Here is a 20,780-nt window from a genome sequence, read left to right on the forward strand (position 1 = left end):
AGAAAAAAATTAATTCCTATTTCTAATAATAATAAAGGTCTCTCATTTTTATGTGCAGCTTCTTATTAACCTTTTTATTAACTATAAGAATTCATTTTTCTTATAAATTCAGTTAAAATTACTTCACAGTCACATAACTTGGGGGAGCACTTTAAATTTTTAGTAAACCAATTGACTTGTAGGAAGTAGGTATAAGCAATTAATCATGAAAACCAATATAAATTTAACCAACATATTCACTTTCTCAATTTTTTACATTAAAGAGAAGAAAAAAAGAGGGCCATTAATCTTTAACATTAAAAGCACAATTTCAATGAAAGCATTTAATGCACAATTACCATTAGGTAATTACAAGTGCAATGGAAACATATGCAATCTAAAAATGAAAGATCAGCAAAGGAAATGGCATGTCAGTGTGTCACAAGCACTGGGAGATGTGCTTACTCTAAATTTTTCCTGTTATTCACTTGTGGCTAAAAAGGTCCATTTAAAGAAAAATATTAGTTTTACCTCTCCACGCTGCACATCTTGAATACGAGTGCATCTTAAGTCTCCATGCTGCCAGTTTGTATTTACACTATAGATTCTTAGCTGGGAAAGCTCAAATGAAGCATTGAAAGCTTTTGCACCAATTCGGATGATAATCGAATTTACAGAAACAGTAATCCCTTCTACTACTTTTTCTGCAAAACCATATTCACTGAAAAAAAAAAAAAAAGGTAAATCTCTTAATGCTAAAGGATGGGTTTGTTAAAAGAAAAAAAAGTCACCTTTTAATACCTTTACCTAGTGCATGAATAAATGATTTGATATTGATTTAAAAATTTGAAATTGAACATTATCATTTAAAAACATTACTTTCAATATGTCTTTTGGATGAAATAAACTATACATCATTTCAGTTACGCTATAAGAGGTGTTATTAACTGCATGACAATTATTTGAAACATGAATGATAAATAGATAAATAGAAACGGTTGCTAAATGTAATGTGGGATTAACTATTTAACTATATTATATATATATATATATATATATATATACACACACACACACACACACACACACACACACACACACACACACACACATATATATAAAACTATATATAGGGAATGTAAACAATCCTGAAAAAGACCTAACTGCCCCTCACTGTCTTTATTATGTTATTTATTATTAATAACATTAATTAATAAATTAATAAAATCAAACATTTGTTCTTAAGCAAGATTTTTAGACCACTAGCCTCTTTATAAAACATGCTACAAACAGATATAAAGCTTTAGCATCAGTGCGTATTAATGCTGCAAAAGGTCTGCTAAATCTCATCAACTGATGAGGTCTTGAATGGCATCTTGGGCAGAGAAACTAAAGAATTGATCCCTGAGGCAAGCAGGGAAAAAGCATTGATAGAAATCAGTTTAGCTCCATGGCCCCACCCTCTGGGGAGGTTGCCTAGTCTGAAATCCAAGTTATGTCAAGCCCCTGAGTCCCATCCTTTGTAGAAGTCTCCAACAATCTCAACCTTGCCATGCCCTGTCAGGAATCCCAATCATGTCCCTGAGGTTAAATTTCCCCTATAAAATCTACTTATGGGCCATCTCATGGGAGCTGCCTTCCTTTGAGTCAGTCCGTCACAGTACTCTGTTTCATGATATAGTTCCATTTCCCCTTCCCCCATGCCATGTGGTATCCCCCCTAACTCCACTCTGCTTCCCAACCCCACTTCTCCTCCTTACAGCTAACTCTTTTAGGGGGCTAAGTCCCTTTCAGTATTTAGCTTGCCAGCTAAGGGCATGTCCCGATCTCATGGGGAGCTCCCTTTCTACTGAGTAATTATGAGTTCCACTGAGGAACTTGTCTTTCATATGCTATCCCACTCTATTTTATATTCACCATTCCTGGTGGTCTATTATATCCCTTCATTTTGTCTGTAACCTATTCCTCCAAATAAATCTATCTTTTGCCAAACAGAATGGCCATTGTGAATTCTTCACATAACTGAACTCCAACTTTTAGTGCCTGCCATCATCTGTCTACACAATCCACATCATGTTGGCCTTCAAACCATATCATTTGGACCAAACTCCACATTATAAACCACATCAGAGCCACTTGACAGTTTCAAAGATGATAAAGCTATATCAAGTCAACTCCTGGTTCCTCCCAAGCTGGTAAACTTTATTATCTTGTGGGCCATGTATCCTTAGCACCCTGGCCAGGGGATGGAAAGGCAACTAAAAGCCACCAATCAACTTGGATAATTCTAGAGGTCAGTGACTCAACAGGAAAATGTTTAAAGGGAAATTTGGCAGAAACCTTATGTTGTAATGAGGATTGCAGATGACAGAGTTTCAATATGTTAACAATACTGTACTCCACACAGTAATAATGAAGAGCTAACAATGGACATCATGGAATCGGGATCTCCATTCTCCTAATAACTAACCTCTGTCCTGAAGCAGTTGCAATAGGTGATGGGCCATTGGGGAGCCTGGGTTCTTCACATGTGCTCATTTCCATTATTACTTTATCCAGGGACTAAGGAAAATACATAAAACAAATAAAAATTGTCAATACCCAGTTCCCACTGCAATATCAGTATTATTATTGTTATTATTAAGATTTTGCTTTTTACATATTCAACTTTTGGGAGAACCATAGTTTAGAAAGAGAAGGACTCATTCCTAAAGGTTATTCTAGTAAAGGGTTGTAACACAAATATAGTTCAGTAGATACAAAATATTACAAGAAAAGTACACAAGAGATAAAAACAAAAGGTTCCAGGAGCTGCTAAAATGAGTAAAAGAGATAAGGTCCTGCCCAAGTTTGGAAATACATTCAGAAAATGTTTAAAGCCCCAGGTTACAAGTAAAGATTAAATGAGAGGAAGCAATTTGAAAGGTCCACCCTCTCCCCCCCCCAAATAAAAAAGATCCTATTCAGGTTATATCTCTGCCATCAGGCCAAAAAGCTGTTGTAAAGAGTTAATATTTCCTACTTAAAAAAACCTTGGGAGAAGATTGGGATGGGGGAGAGCAGAGCTGAGATTATAACTGTCTCTGAAAATATGAATGGCTTTACTGCACTTTCTGCTTTGGCCCTGGGGAAAATAAGTGAGAATAATAGATGGTATTTACAAAAAAGACAAATTTGCAGGAAATAAAGAAAAACTTCCTAACAATTAAAGGCATGGAAAAGAAGCAGAGACTGCTTCAGAACCACGGTTAAACACTTTTTAGGGATGCTTTACCTGGAATTCTTCAGATTGAACAGGATCAAGACTTCTTAATTCTGGGTACCATGTACTTGTTTGTTTTATTAAATATTCTGCTATTTATATTTCCATATAACTGTTTTTTTCTTGTAAGTCTATATGTTGTAGTTTTTGCATGTAAAAACTGAATTTGAGAAGGGATCCTGAGGATTTAATGTCTACCAAAGGTATCTTAAGACAAAAAAAAAGCTTAACAACCTGTAGCCCTTTCCAAGCCTATGATTCTAGGATTTCAACTCAATTTAAAATGCATGAGACATCTACTACGTGTAAGGTATTTTGCTAAGTGCTAAGGACATGAAGAAAAATGGCACAGGTCCAGGGTCTCAAATAGTTTACATTCTATTAGATTGAAGGATATTTATAAAGCACCCATTGCATGCCAGGCACTGTGCTAAGTGCTTTACATTAGATCCTTACAACAACCCTGCATAGATGGTGCTCTTATTATCCCCATTTATTTAATGCCAGTTAAATAAATCAAGGCAGAAATAATTTAAGCGACTTGCCCAAGCTCTCAGAGATAGTAAGCATCTGGGATGAAATCTGAATTCAGGTCTGCCTGACTCTAGTTCCAGTACTCTATCCATTGTGCCACCCAGCTGGAAACAACACATAATTTGAGGAGATAGAGATGACAGAGACAAAGACACAGAGAGAGACAGACAGATAGGAAAGGAGACAAGAGGCAGAAATGGGGATGGGGGGAGAGACAGAAACCGAAACAGACAGACAGACAGATAAAAAGACAGAGAGAGACATACAGACAGAGAGAAAGGGGGGAAAAAAACCCTTACTATCAGGGAGTATCAGGAGGATTTCACAGAGGAAGTATCCTTGTCTGAGATCTTAAGATAAGAACTCTGAGGCAGAAGCAAAGAGAAAATCTATTGTGGACATGAGAGACATAATTTGTGCAAGTGCCCTGAACTAGGAAATGAAATGTTGAGTTTAGAAAACAACAAGGAATCCAGTTTGACTAGATTAGACTTTATTACCATCAAAGGGAATAACATGAAACATAGCTGGAAAGTTAGAACTGAGATCAATTGTCAAGGAACTGTGTATGGCTGAGGGACCTGAGTCCAGACTACGAAGTGGGGCAGGAGGAAGGCACTGAGATCTTGGTCAAAGCTAGCCACTCCTCTATAATCCTCAAATCTTCTGCATGGTCTGATAAATCCAGAGTAGAGATCTAATTGGAAAAAACTTCATCAACAACTTTTATTTACAGCCTACTATATGCCAAGCACTGTGTTTGATGCTGGGGAAACATGTACAAGGAATGAAGCAATCCCTACTTAGAAAGAACTTAAAACACTACAATGGAGGAGATAATAAAACTATATAAAAAAATATATATGTGGCACAAATAAACATCAAAATATACAAAGTAGTTACATTCCAAGTTAGTTGGGAAGGGAGAATGATCTAGAACAGCTTCCAGCAGAAGGTAGCACCCATGCTGTTAGGCATAAGGAGGGGATGCATTCCAAGCTTGATGGGTGGCCAGTAGAAAGGCATGATGGCAAAGGGAAATGAGGAAGCCAATACTTTTGCTGATTTGTAGAGTATGAGAGGGAAAGTAATGTCCTAAGGGTTTGGAAAGATCGGTTGGAGGCAAGTTGTATGGAGTTTTCAAAGCTAAATAGTCATTGGAATTGATTGATTTGGAGAGTTCAAATAACCAGACATGTATTTTTTAAAAATCAGCCCCAACAGGCCAGATGGATTATGTGGGAAGAGACCTAAGGCAGGGAGACAATAAGGAAGCTGTTGGAACAATCTCTGCAAAAGGGAATGAGGGTCTAATCTAAAGGGGTAGTAGAGAGCAAGAGCCAAATGTGAGAGATTTTGTGAAGGTAACAATGTTAACTTAACAAGTGACTACATATGTGGATTAAGGGAAAGTGAGTTGTGAGAGATGACACTTCAATATAAAAATCAATAAAATATACCACCTGTATACTCTTTAAGATAATAAACAAAAGTCTTTCTTTCAGGGAAATGCTCCATCCTGAGAAAGTGTTTTTCAGCTTTATGTCACCACAGAAAAAAATAAATGTTAGAAATTCTATCATTTATTTCATCATTTAATTTAACTTAATAGGTAATAAATGACTCTGCAAAAAATCATTGTGGCAAGCCCTGAGAGTATACAGATAGATTCAACAAAGATTCTGCTCCTGATGAGCTTACATTCTAGGATAGAGGTGAGAGAGATGACCACAGACACAGATAACCAAGAGCAGAGAAAATAAAATCTGTGCAAAGGAGTAAGCAGGCAATGTGCTGCTTATGAGAAATCAGAAAAGGACAAAATCAAGTTTACCTGTGAGAGAAGAGAAGAACAGGAAAGGCTTCTAGGAGGAAATGGCACCAACTGATTTAGGCCTAGAAAGAAGGGAGGGACTTCAACAGAAGGAGACAAACACTATTCTAGGCTGACAAGGGCAGGAAGAGAACAGATAGAGAACACAGTTCCACATTTCAAGTAAAGTGAAATGGACTGCTTTGAGACAAGATTGGAAAAGTGGTGTGGATCCATATCGTGAAGGCCTTGAATGCAGGATCAGGAACTTCATGTTTTATTCAGCAGACAAAAGTCCCTTTTAAAAATTTTTTAATAAAGCACTGGTACAGAGATGTATTTTAATTAGGAAGATTACTGGAGCAACAATATGAAGAGTGGATTAAAGAGGGATAGATTAGAACACTTTGGAAACCAGTGAAAGGGTCTTAACTAGTTGAAATAGCCTTAATTAGGATAGTCAGAGTGAATAGTATACCTTTGAACATAGTACTAAAAATACAGTATGGGTCAAGAGCAGATCAAGGAAAGAAGCTCAGGATCAGACAGTAAGATTTAAATATTTTATTGCTGTCATAATTAAAGCAGGGGCTATTTTTGTTTTTATTAGTTATTTTAAGCATTCTTTTTTTATTTTAATTCTGAGTTCCAAATTGAAAAAGTCCCTCCTTCCAAATCCTCCTCACTCATTTGACAACAAGGTATCAATTATACATGTGAAATCAGAACAAAAAAGCAAGAAAAAATAAAGTGAAAAAAATATACTCAATTTGCAATCAGGGTTAATCAATTCTCTCTCTGGAGATATATGACATTTTTCATCATGGATCCTTTGGAATTTCTTAGATCATTGTCATTATAATCAAAATAGCTAAGTATTTTGCAGCTGATCATCATATTATATTCTTATGTACAATGATGTCCTGGTTGTGTTCACTTTATGCTACACCAGTTCATGTAACTCTTCCCAGATTTTTCTGAAACCATTCTCCTCATCATTTCTTATGGCATAATATTATTCCATCACAATCATATACAACTTGTTCAGCCATTCTCCAGTTGATGGGCATCCCCTCAATTTCCAATTCTTTACTACCACAAAAAGAGATGTTATAAATATTCTTATACAAAAAGATCCTTTTCTTCTGTCTCCTTTTAAGATACAGATCTAATAGTGACATTGCTGAATCAAAGGATATGCAGTTTCATAGCCTTATGGAAGTAGTTCCAAATTGCTCTCCAGAATGGCTGGACTGGTTCACAAGTATACCAACAGTGCATTATTAGTGTGCCCATTTTTTCACATTCCCTCCAGCATGTGACACTTTTTTTTCTTTCAATCTAGCCAACCTGACAAAGTTTTAATTTGCATTTCTCTAATCAATAGTGATGTAAAGAATTTTTCTTTCATATGGTTACAGATAGCTTTGACTTCTTTTTCTGAAAACTGCCCACTTATACCTTTTGAGCATTTAGGTTCTTATTTTTATAAATTTGATTCAGTTCCATCATTATCAGAGAAATCTGCTATAAAAAAATTTCCCCAATTTCCTGCTTTCTTTCAAATCTTAGCAGATTTAAATAATGTTAGGAAAGTTTCTAAGCTGGAATTCTAGAGATGAAAGGAATTTTAAAAGGAGTCTTGTACAATTCCTTCATTTTACAGATGAAGAAATTAAGTCTAATAATGGACTTTCTCATGTTTATCAGCTGGCTTGCAGTGGAGTTGGGAAAAGATGTATTTTTCCTACTTTTTAATTTACATTTCTATAGTGCTTTAAAGTTCATGAAGTACTTGATATAATCATTTTCATTTGATCTTCCAAACATCCCTGTGAGGGAAGCAGAAAAACGGATGATAAAATGAAGGACCAGTGGTTAAGTGGTTTAACCATACTCATAAAACCAACCTGGAGACAAGGCTTTGTTTATTGTTGTTGATTTGAAATAGCAGCCTCATTTGAATGCACTATCTAAACTTACTTCTATAAAGTTTAATTTCTGAGATACCTGCAAAACTTACCAAGCATATTGGGTGTGTTTTCAATTTCGTCCAAGGAATCTGAAAAAGAAAAAAAAAAAGTTAACACTTCAAAGTAAATCCTTATAATTTTTCAAGAATAATACCACATTAAGGTAAATGCATTTTTAAACTTTTATACTTGCAGGAAAAAATATTTATATCAGATGTTTTTCTTCATCTTAGATAGTAAAGTAACAAAATTAAAGAATTAATTCATCTTTCAACATTAAAGATATTGTTTTAAATTTGTGTAGAGAAAATAATATTGCCAACTTAGAGATCACTGAAATAGTCTTAACAAAGGTAATCAGAGTGACTAAGCAAATAATAAGTGAATTTTTGGTCTTCTATCACTAAAATTCATCTCTGATTTACAGTACAAATTAGGATCATACAGTTTACCTGACTGGCCTCATCTCTGAATTCAGACTTGGCAAATAAAACCAAACATGACTACTAATTATATATGTAAAAAGTGTTGTTGTCGTTTGTTTTCGAAGATGACAAAAATGACATCACTATGTTAGAATCAAGTTACAGTGTGTCTGACTGTGTCATCTCAGGAGTCTAGAAAGCCAATATTTTGACTCCCTACACTGCATCTAAATTTGGTCTTTTTGATTACATCTCAACAGGAAGAATCAAAGATTCCCAAAATGGTTACTAATAGTTCTCTAAATAAGAGAGACCTAAAGAGAGAAGAAAGGGCAAAAACAAATGAGCTAAAAAAGAAAAAACTATTTTAAAAACTCACTAAATGACATGATATTGGAGGGAAAGAAATTTTCAAAACAAAAATAAACAGTGAGAATTCTATGTATTCACAGAACAAAGCTAAAAAAAACATCTTTAGAAACCATTTAGCCCAACCTCTTCACTATAGAAAGTCAGGGAAGTGACTTGTTCCAAGTTCATTCATAAAAGGCTTCTCTTCCAATGGCTCTGTAGAGCATAGATAGAGGCAACCATGAGCTGTAGAAACTCAAACTTTGGGAAGCATTATCAAAACTAGAACAGCTCACAAGAGGCATTTCTTCTGTTTTTGTTGAACCTATGTAAGTCAGAGAAGTTTTTACCAGAGCAAGGATCACCAGAGAAGGATTTTTTTTTTTAAGGCAGCAACACACAAAAAAGTCTAAGGTATAAAGAAGTTGTGATGTGGAAAAGCAAATGACCAAAAGGATGACCCCCTCCCCCAGGCCTTTTATGCATGAAGAAATTTCAATTTCCACATATTTATGTGAAAAACCCTTCTCATTAAAACTTTGAAACTGACATTTTTTAACATTAAATACTTATCTACAGGACAAACTGAACACCAATTTTGACCACATATTTAGTTTAATATGTTTTCCGATACAATTATGAGATACACTAATTTTTAAATAGACATTCAGACCAAGAGATAATTGTTTTCCAACTACCTTCCAAATAAAAAATATTTTTTCTTACAAGAAAATTAAATTAGAAGGCTATTTTAAAGATAGGAAAAATGAGAGAAAAAAAATCTTAAAAACCATAAGAAAATGCTCACCCTAATGGACGCTTTATTACAAAAGACTTTATTGATAGCAAGCCAGGTCGGCAGATCCAACATATTTTGAAGAACTTCTTCATCCAACTCTAAATTTGTCAGCTGACCTTCTCCCTTTAGAGTGCTGAGGTTTATCTTATCAGGAGACAAATTTTTTGTAAACCTGAAAAAAGAACAGGTATCGATCAACTTACAGTTCAACATCAAGCAGCTACATGTGAAAATGGGCTCAATCAAGCTTTCATTATCTGGTATTTCTCAGTGCAGTTGGGGTAGGAGGAGAGGGAGTTTGAAAGGAAAGAAAATCAATAACTGTTAATTTATATATATATATATATATATATATATATATATATATATATATATATATATATATATATATATATATATTTTATTATTCATTTGAGACTGGGTTTCTTTCTTTTGCCCAGATTTGAAAGCCACTAAGAGATCCCACCAGTGATCAGCAGAACTTTCCATCTATATCATGATGTACTATGTCCCTCCTCAGACAAGCCTGGGTACACTCTGCTCAGAAAGGCTTACCATGCTGGTGACAGAATGAGTACAGTCGCAGTCTTTTCTTCCCAAAAGTACTTCTCATTCACATCAACCCAAAAACTCATTAACCTGATCCAACATAAACTATATATTTTTCCCTTTTAGATTACACGCTTCTAGATTTTCCTGACATTTAGAATCACATTTCCTTTTTGCCAATCAGATTAAATCTGAGTGTTCCCAGAGCTGAATCTTCTATGCCCCATTTTCACCCTTTATCTTTACCACTCCCCATTCATTAGACATCAGATATCCACTTCTACCATTTAGACGCAGCTTAGGCTGGCCATTTCCAGGAGGTTTTATCCTTGAGTTAACAAAGAAGACAATGTATGTTTGCCTACATGAAGTACATGATTGTTTATCTAAGGACAGCAAGCTTCTGTTCCTTGAATGATCTGGGAATGGAGAGTTCTCTTAATTGTGTAAATGTTTAAAGTTAGATTACTCTATATGTAATGCATGAATCATGAGCTACAAAAAATTATGATATAAAAGAGTAAAATCAGCACCAATACAAAACCAAATTACACACAGTGTTTCTTTGATCATTTAGAGAGCATTCTTTAGGATCTCAGAATTATACTGAAACTTCAATTACCATGATAACATAATATAGCTGGAAAAAGATTAACTTGAAACTGTACAGACTAAGAACACTCTTTTAAAAACAAAATAAACATCATGCTCCTTTACCATAAAAGTACAGTGCAGAATATGCAAAAAAATCATAATTAGACAATATCCAAGCTACCCCCAAAACTCTTATTGCAGTTTTACTTTTAAAATGTTTATAATATTAAACTTTTAAGCTACCAAAGGTTAAAATTGCAGAGAGACTTCTAGTACTCTCTATATTAATAATCTACATCATGTATGTATGGGAATGGCTGCCATCTAGGGGAGGGTGTGGAGGGAAGAAGGGGAAAAATTCAGAACAGAAAGGAGTACAAGGGATAATGTTGTAAAAAAATTACCTATGCATATGTACTGTCAAAAAAAAGTTATAATTATAAAATTAATTTTAAAAAAGAAATTGAATCAGAAAAAAATTAATAATAATCTACATTATTATTATATTAGACTATAAGCCTCATGAGGCCTAAGCATAGTTTTTTGCTCTTCCCAAGCAGCCAGGTAGTATTCTGGACAGAATAACAAAAAATAACTTATACATATAAGTATATACATACACACATGATTTGAATCCACTAATAAAATTTAGCCTGGACTAATTTTTGCTTTGGAAATATGAATACACATGATTTTAAATTTATTTTTCCTTTTTAGCAAAGATAAGGTCTAGGTAAGAAAATGGCAAATGCTTATAACCAAACTCACTTTTTCCTAGACATTTTGGGACAATTTTAATTTCAATATTCTATTCCAACCCAATAAATATTTATAGGAACCTGTCACGTGCAAAGCACTGTATTAGGTTAGAAATAAAAAGTAAAATAAAAATTTGTCCTCACCCTCAAAGAACTTATATGACAAGTATAAAACTGATTTATGGTGGGGGAAGGGGAGAGGATACAAAATGTGAAAATGAGAGTATTAATACACAATTTTTTTTGGTGTTTTATCATTTAATGAAAAATATGTGTATCGTTGGATTATTCAAGAGCTCAGAATGATAAGATTAAATATGAAAATGGGTCAGCTGGGCTCAATGGTAACCTTTAAGTGAGACTGCTTAACCCCATAATCTTGCTACATAGATAGGGCACAATGTGAGGAATTATGTTCAAAGAATTATTAATTTAAAAGACATTTTATATTAAAATGTATACAAGCTAGAAGTCATATTGAAACTCACTTTTAATGCTCAAAAATATACATAATATTTCTTCTCAGTACTTTCCTCATAAATTAAAAATCCTAAAACATGTTTTTAACTGGAAGATTGTTTTGTTTTTTTTTAATTCATTTTTCCAAATTATCCCCTCCCTCCCTCCACTCCCTCCCCCCGATGGCAGGTAATCCCATACATTTTACATGTGTTACAATATAACCTAGATACAATATATGTGTGTAAATACCATTTTCTTGTTGTACATTAATTATTAGCTTCCGAAGGTATAAGTAACCTGGGTAGATAGACAGTAGTGCTAACAATTTACATTCGCTTCCCAGTGTTCCTTCTCTGGGTATAGTTATTTCTGTCCATCATTGATCAACTGGAAGTGAGTTGGATCTTCCTTATGTTGAAGATTTCTACTTCCATCAGAATACATCCTCATACAGTATTGTTGTTGAAGTGTATAGTGATCTTCTGGTTCTGCTCATTTCACTCAGCAACAGTTGATTTAAGTCTCTCCAAGCCTCTATGTATTCCTCCTGCTGGTCATTTCTTACAGAGCAATAATATTCCATAACCTTCATATACCACGATTTACCCAACCATTCTCCAATTGATGGACATCCATTCAACTTCCAGTTTCTAGCTACAACAAAAAGAGCTGCCACAAACATTTTGGCACATACAGGTCCCTTTCCACTCTTTAGTATTTCTTTGGGATATAATCCCAATAACAGCAATGCTGGGTCAAAGGGTATGCACAGTTTGACAACTTTTTGGGCATAGTTCCAAATTGCTCTCCAGAATGGCTGGATTCTTTCACAACTCCACCAACAATGTATCAGTGTCCCAGTTTTCCCACATCCCCTCCAACATTCATCATTATTTGTTCCTGTCATCTTAGCCAATCTGACAGGTGAATACACAATTTTTTAAAGAAAGAAGATAGCCTAGGATAATCAGGAAGAGCTTCTGATAGGAAGTGGCATATGGGTTTGAGCTTTGAAAAAAGTGAGAGAACAGAAGAGGCTTAGGTGATGACAAAGAATTGGGGAAAGAGAGGTTTCACCTGTATAAAGGAGATGGAATCTCAATTTGAGGGGAAAACAAGCAGACTTATTTAGCAGGAATGTACTATTGTGCAAGGAAGAATAATATGAAATATTCTTTAAAAGAATGACAAACAAAAACCAACTTGTAAAGAGTATCAAATGCCCCACTAAGGTAATTTATGCTAAAGGTAAATATATTGAAGTTCTTAAAATGGTCAGATAACATAGTCAGAATTGTGCTCTAGGATAATTTCAGCAGCCAAATGGTAAAATGAAAAATGATGAGAAGTCCAATTAGAAGACTAACTACTGCAATAGTCTAGACAAGAGTAATGGCCTTGTGAGTAGAAAGAATGAAACAGATTGAATAGATATAAAACAAAGACAGAGAATTTTGAAATCTTGCCAAGAGATTTGATGTGTGGATAGGTGTTACAGTCAGGGGCAGATCTCAAGGGCAGAGTATAAGAGGCACTCACTCAGAGGCTTATTCTGCCTGAGCCTGATAACAGGACTTTAAGGTATTGAGTAAGCTTCATTAATGAGGAAAAGCTTCTTTCCTCTTATTTGTGTACTCTCAGTCATGTGACCTGGAGACTATAAAAAGGGGATTTCAGAAGGTGGGGGAGGGAACTCGAGGGAACTTCTGGAGAACTCAGGAAGGAAGGCTAGAGGGAATGTTAGGGAATACTATGTAAAGAGTTAGAATAAAGACCTGTTGGCATATTTGAATGACTTGGTGTTCTGGGGTGGAACCTCTAAAGAGGTAGCTCTCTGATTGAGATAATCAGAGCTAGAGATGTCAGAAGACCTGGTGAAGGTGAGAAACCAGTTGACTCCCTCTGAGGTAAGCAGCTGGGAGGTAACAGATAGGGAAAGGGAAGAGTTAAGAATGACACTCAAGAATCAAAAAGATTGTGGCATTCTTATTAAAAACATGGAAATAAAGGGCACAAGACTTAAGGTTTTGGACATGTTGAGTCTGAACTGCTTTTGGAACATCCAGTTGGAATGTCCTATGATCAACTAGTGAAGACACTTAGAAGCCAGATTACTAGGAAATATACAAATCCAAAAGCAATCCACAATAGACACACTAACTAAACTTATAAGAGCTAATGAGATCATTAAAATTAGTTATAGGAAGAAAATGAGAAAGGGCACAGGATAGAGCATTGCTGGACCCCTCAGTTAGAAGGCTGGTCATTATGAAGATCAAACAAAGGTGACTGTGAAGTGGAGAAACAGTAGAACAAGGACAAAACAATATCATGGAAACCAAGAGAGTAACCAGGAAGAAAAGACTCAACAGAGTCAAAAACTAGGGAGAAAAAAAAAAGATGTAGAGAAGATAGCCAATAGTGTCAAATTCCACAGAAGATCAAGAGGGATGAGAAGTGAGAAAAGTATTTGAAATATTGTCTATAACCTTAGAATAAAAGGGATCCATTGAGGAATAAAGGCAGAAAACAGACTGGAAGGAGTTGGGGATTGAATACGAAGAGAGTATGTGGAGGTAAGAAAGGCAAATGACTTCCTCTATGAGTCTAGCTATGAAAAAGAGGGAATACAGAGCAACATTTTTTTTTTAATTATAGCTTTTTATTTACAAGATATATGCATGGGTAATTTTACAGCACTGACAATTGCCAAGCCTTTTGTTCCAATTTTTCCCTTTCTTCCCCCCATCCCCCTCCCCTAGATGGCAGGTTGACCAATATATGTTATATATGTTAAAGTATAAATTAAATACAATATGTGTATATATGTCCAAACAGTTATTTTGCTATACAAAAAGAATCGGACTTTGAAAGAGTGTACCATTAGCCTGTGAAAGAAATTAAAAATGCAGGTGGACAAAAATAGGGTTATTGGGAATTCTATGTAGTGGTTCATAGTCATCTCCCAGAGTTCTTTCACGGGGCGTAACTGGTTCAGTTCATTATTGCTCTATTGGAACTGATTTGGTTCATCTCATTATTGAAGATGGCCAACTATTTGTAAGCATCTTTGAAACAAACAGCATATAAGAAAAAATTCAAGATAAAGAAGCGAGAATAATTCATTTGCTTCCAGAGGAGATTCATGGGAATATAATCAATCACACAAGTAGATGGACTAGTCTTGTTTTGGAAACTGAGTGTGAGGGAGAAAATAATGGAGTATTTTGCTGGGTCTAGGAAAGAAAAAGGAAGGAAGAGCTTGCAAGAGGCATCTATGTTTTTAGTCTTTATTTCAGGGCTCAATATGCATAAACAGAAGGAAAAACTGAACATAAATCTAAAATATCATTTACTTTCACCTCTGAATCTTTACTGTAAACCACAATTTCAACTAGAAGTCCCTAAAAATAAAAACTTTAAAAATTTATCCATCTGGGCCTTATAAATGGAAAAGTTGGAGGTGGAATCTGATCAGTTTTTTTTTTTTAATTGTTCTTACTCTTTATGAAATACTCTATAAAACAGATACAGTGATAACTTTCACAATCACTCCACTTAGAAAGCTGCCTCCACATATAAAGTATCAAGTCCCTATACCAACAATTATTTGGTGTCTTTTGGTTAAGACTAGTACATGAACTACATAAATATATTTTATGCATATTTATGTTGTTTTGTCCAAATAATGGTCTCTCCTTTATGGTCTTCCTGAAAGGGCATGTTCATAGCACGGTGTTAGGTCAAAATCTCAGACAGATTTGAAAGAACCCAAGTGTTATGGACTAAATTTAGTTAAAATAAACAGCATTAAATAAGCCCTGGCCTGCTGCTGCAGGCTATGTGGTCTTAGTTTCTACTTGAAGAAACCAGACTAACAAGAATCATTAACTAAACATTATCATATATGGGACTTGATCCCAAGAAAGACAAGGAGTTCTCAGAGAGAGAATTAACTGATTTTGGCCAATGCAGAGAATGGATTATGTTCCAAAAGATAAATCTGAAAACTAGGTCCTTTGTTTGAAGAAAGAAAAAATAAAGTATGAATTCTATGTAAAAACCAAATGGGATGTACTAGACGCTAAATGCAGATAAAAGGGAAGGCAAATTTATGTAAAGTTATAGCATTCAGTTGCATTCATGAATACCTAAGCATAGACTTCAAACCTGCAAAAAACAAACAACAACAAAAACATAGCTTTGGAGTACACCAAAAGAATTAAGTTAAATACTCAAGGAACTTAAAAAGTATTTACAAAATGTACACGCCATTGATACAAATAGCACTGCACTAAATTGCAAGACTGCATCAAATATACTTTATAATCATTCAATGAAACAAATAATGTGTTGTGTATCTCTGCTGTGTCTGGTTTAAATATGACTTAATTGAGCTTACCTTCAAAGAGCTTAACTCTAATATATTTTAAAAATTAAACTATAATGAGAAATAAATAAATAAAAATAAGATTTCCTAAGTCAAAATGTTATACTGAATCAGGACTCAATTTCATTCCTTTCCAAGTAAAATTTTTTTAAAGTGTGTCAGTATATATTTTATTGTTTTGAGTGATTCAAAAATTAATTCAAGTTCTATTTGTATTGGCACAAACTATTCAATTTAATGCCATAGTTTTTTGGCTGGATTTACAGCTATTTCAGAATAAAGAGTAAAGCATGCTACTTATTTGAATCTGACAGTGCTGGATGAAACACACAGGATCTCAATGTTTTCAGACTATAAATATTAACTATTAGGTGCTATTCTAAATTTGAATTTTCAACAATGAGCCAATTCCAATAGACTTGTGATGAAGAGAACCATCTGCATCCAGAGAGAGGACTATGGGAACTGAATGTGGATCACAACATAATATTTTCACCCTTTTTATTGTTTTTAACATGGTTTTTGTTTTCTTTCTCATTTTTTTCCCTTTTTGATCTAATTTTTCTTATGCAGCATGATAATTATGTTAACATGTATAGAAGAATTGCACATGTTTATTAACATATATTGAATTACTTGCCATCTAGAGGAGGGGAGTGGGGGAAAAGAGGGAAAAAAATTGCAACACAAGGTTTTACTGGGTGAGTGCTGAACACTATTTTTGCATATATTTTGAAAATAAAAAGTTATTAGTTTAAAAAAAATTTTGAAGAACCAATCCAGGGACCAATTCTTACAAGGAATAAGGCACTTCAAGATCAATAGCCTTCTAATAAAACCCCAAAACAAAAGGAAAGCTGCCCTATAAGGATAGCTCCTGGGTTCTTCTTGGAGAGGTGAAAAAAAAAAAATAAAGAAAGAGAAAGGGCACTTAAAGGCAACAAGAAACACTATTTTATGGATATCTGGTCATCTCATTGTACAGTACTTATCATAACCATCAAAAAAAAAGATCACCATGAAGATAATTACAACAGAGGAGTCAAAAAATTCTATAAACTTTTTCTTTTGAATTCATTTATTTATTTAATATTTTCCCCAGTTAAGATTCAAAACAAATTTTTTTACATTTGTTTTTTAAGATTTTTGGGTTCTAGGCTCTCTCCCTTATCACCACCCATAATTAAGAAACCACATGTGAAGTTAATGTAAAACATTTCCAAAAAGTCAAGTTGTGAAAGAAAATATAGATCTCCCACCATAATGAAAATAAAAACCCTCAAGAAAAAGAAAAAAAGAGAGAGAGAGAGAAAATGCTTCAATCTGTAGTCAGACAATCAGTTCCTTCTCTGAAAATGGATAAGAATTTCATTATAAGTCCTTCAGAGTAGTCATGAATGACTATTCTACTGAGAATTGCAAAGTCAATTACAGCTGGTCATCCCAGAACATTGCCATTATTTTGGATTTTCACTTTGTTCATGGAGTACTTTCTAGGTATTTTGTTTTATTTTGTTTTTCCTGAGTTTCCTGCTCATCATTTCCCAGAGAATGATAATATTTTGTTACACATACCACAATTTATTGAGCTATTCTCCAATTGATGGGCATCCCCTCAATTTCCAAATTGTTTCTGTTCTGAGAAGAGAGCTGCTATGAATATTTTTTGCACATACGGGACATTTTTCCTTTTTTTGTCTTGTTCCCGTTCCCTCAATTTCTTCTGATATTCATGCTCAATAGTGGTGTTAGGTCAAAGGACATGTATGAATTTACAAAGCTTTGGGCATAGATCATATCTTTTGATCATTTATCAACTGAGGCATGGCTCTTTATACATATGACTCAGTTCCCTCTGTTTGAGAGAATAAATAGGGGGAAATACAATTAGCAATAGTAAGTATAAAAATGCCTAATGAGAGAAACTTGCTTCGAAAAAAAATTTTTATACTTACTTTTGCTAATTGTATTTCCCCCTATTTATTCTCTCTCTCCTTCACTCCGACCCTCCTCAAAAGTGTTTTGCTACTAACCACTCCCTCTCCCAATAAGCCCTCTCTTTTATCATTCTCCCCACCCTCCCTATATCACTCCCTTCCTAGTTTCCTGCAGAATAGGATAGCTTTCTATACTCCTATTGAGTATGTATGTTATTTCCTCTTTGCGCCAATTCTGATGAGAGTAGGGTTCACTTACTCACTCTCTTTCCCCTCCACTACTCACTCCTCTCTCTCTCCTTAATTTCATCATTTTAAAAAAAAGATATTATCCCTTCATATTCAACTCATACCCATGCCCTCAGTCTATATATCCTCGTAACTGTCATAATGAGAACTTTCTAAGGAGTTACAAGTATCATCCTCCCATGTAGGAATGTGAACAGATAAATCCTATTAAGTCCCTTATGATAGCACTTTTCTGATAATCTCCTTATTCTTCTCCAGAGTCCTGTATGTGAAAATCAAATTTTCCATTCAGCTCTGATTTTTTCATCACAAATGCTTGAAAATCCTTGTTTCATTGAATGGTCACCTTTCCCTCTGAAAGATTATACTCAGTTTTGGTGAGTATTCTTGGTTGCAGTCCTAGCTTCTCTCCAGGATATCATATTCCAAGCTCTCTGGTCTTTTCATGTAGAAACTGCTAAATCTTGTATTATCCTGACTGTGGTTCCACTATACCCGAATTGTTTCTTTTTAGATGCTTGCTGTATTTTCTCCTTGGCCTGGGAGTTCTGGAATTTGGCTATAATATTCCTGGTAGTTTTCATCTCAAGATCTCTTTCAGGAGATGATCGGTGGATTTTTTGAATTTCTATTTTACCCTCTGGTTCTAGAATATCAGGACAGTTTTTCTTGATAATTTCTTGAAAGATGATGTCCAGGGTCTTTTTTTTTTTTTTTTTTTTTTTAAATCATGACTTTCAAGTAGACCAAATTTTTAAATTATCTCTCCTGGATCTATTTCCATGTCAGTTATTTTTCCAATGAGGTATTTCACATTTTTCCTATTTTTCTTTTTTTTTTTATTTGTTTTACTGTATCTTGATTTCTCATTAGCTCATTTGCTTCCATTTGCTCAATTTTATTTTTTTAAGGAATTATTTTCCTCAATGAGCTTTTGTGCCTCCTTTCCGAATTGACCAATTTTGTTTTTTAAAATTACTTTTTAAAGAACAAATTTCTATAAACTTGAAAAAAACGAATATTCAGTGACTTTGATACAAAGTCTAGGAGAGGACTGCAAAAAAAACTTTTTTTAGAAAATATGCTTTGGCCATTCTTCAATTGATAAATGGTCAAAGGGTAGGAGCAGACAATTTTTCTGATGAAGAAATTGAAGCTATGTCATATGAAAAGGTGCTCCAAATCACTATTGATAAGAAAAATACAAATTAAGACAACTCTAGATACCAGTACACACCTGTCAGATTGGCTAAGATGACAGGAAAAGATGACAAATATTGGAGAGGATGTGGAAAAACTGGGACATTGATACATTGTTGGTGGAACTGTGAATGGATCCAACCATTCTGGAGAGCAACTTGGAACTATGCTCAAAAAGTTATCAAATTGTACATACCCTTTGATCCAGCAGTGTTTCTACTGGGTTTATATCCCAGAGATCTTAAAAGAGAAAACGGGCCCTATATGTGCAAAAATGTTTGTGGCAGCCATTTTTTGTGGTGGCAAGAAACTGGAAACTTAATGGATGTCCATCATGTGGAGAATAGCTGAATAAGTTATGGTGTATGAATGTTATAGAATATTATTGTTCTGTAAGAAACAACCAACAGAATTATTTCAGAGAGCCCAGAGAGACTTACATGAATTGATGCTAAGTGAAACAAGCAGAGCCTGGAGATCATCATACACAGCAACAACAAGACTATATGATGATCAATTTTGATGGACATGGCTCTCTTCAACAATGAGATTATTCAAACCAGTTTTAATTGTTTAGTGATGAAAAGAGCCATCTACACTGAGAGAGGATTGTTGGAACTGAGTGTGGACCACAACACAGCATTTTTACTCTTTTTTGTTGATGTTTGCTTGCCATTTGTTTTTTTTTCTCAGTTTTTTTTTGTCCTTCTTGATCCATTTTTTCTTGTGTAGCAAGATAACTGTATAAATATGTATACATATATTGGATTTAACATATATTTTAACATATTAAACATGTATTGGACTACCTGTCATCTAAGGGAGGGAGTGGGGAGGAGGAGAAAATTTGGAACAGAAAGTTTTGCAAGAGTCAATGCTAAAAAATTACCAATGCATATGCTTTGTAAATAAAAAACTTTAATAAAATTTTAAAAACTAATTAATTTTTTAAAAAGAAAGTATGCTTTGGAATATGAAGATGAGAAAGAAAATCCTTATCGATTATCAAAAGTCTAATTCTTAATTGTCACAAACAATTTCCTCAAGAAGAGGGTCAAAGAAGGCATTAAACTGGTAAACACCAAGTAACTTGCAAAAAATACAGACAGTTCTGTCCACAGGAACCAACCATTAGGAATAATTTCCTAACCAGCTGTTTGTATGCAAATTATCAAGAATCTTAGAAAAGACGGAAAAATTAATACTAAATTAGAATACTAAAAGTAAGACTCAGAATGCCACTGAATGAACTCATATAAATCTATGGCTCTTGACTCCAAAAAATGGGAAACTGACGAACAGACATTACCAACAAATATTATCTCTACATTTTCTTAGGAGTTTTAACTAACAAAAGAGAAGGGAGAAAAAATGCCTAAAAACTGCTTCAATCATTAAATACTCCATAATATTCAGCCAAAGAGAGATATTGTAGTCAAAGGTAATAATGATTTAGAATATTTATTTATGCATCGAATAAGATTTTATCAAGTACAAAGAAATAA

The 20,780-nt window shown here is 34.3% G+C and overlaps 1 protein-coding gene across 2 annotated transcripts in view; it reads right to left on the reverse strand.

The window, feature by feature from the left end:
* Positions 1 to 20,780, reverse strand: part of BLTP3B (bridge-like lipid transfer protein family member 3B) — an 81,739-nt gene that overhangs the window by 36,969 nt on the left and 23,990 nt on the right. For both annotated transcript variants that reach the window (XM_074271338.1, XM_074271339.1), the window contains exons 2-5: positions 9,146 to 9,308; positions 7,612 to 7,650; positions 2,450 to 2,541; positions 511 to 700 (exon numbers count right to left, since the gene is read on the reverse strand). In XM_074271338.1, coding sequence (XP_074127439.1) covers positions 511 to 700; positions 2,450 to 2,541; positions 7,612 to 7,650; positions 9,146 to 9,308 — 484 coding nt within the window. The remainder of the gene's footprint in view (positions 1 to 510; positions 701 to 2,449; positions 2,542 to 7,611; positions 7,651 to 9,145; positions 9,309 to 20,780) is intronic.

The sequence above is a fragment of the Sminthopsis crassicaudata genome, chromosome 5 (assembly GCF_048593235.1).
Source record: "Sminthopsis crassicaudata isolate SCR6 chromosome 5, ASM4859323v1, whole genome shotgun sequence".
In the NCBI taxonomy this organism is placed as follows: Eukaryota; Metazoa; Chordata; class Mammalia; order Dasyuromorphia; family Dasyuridae; genus Sminthopsis; species Sminthopsis crassicaudata.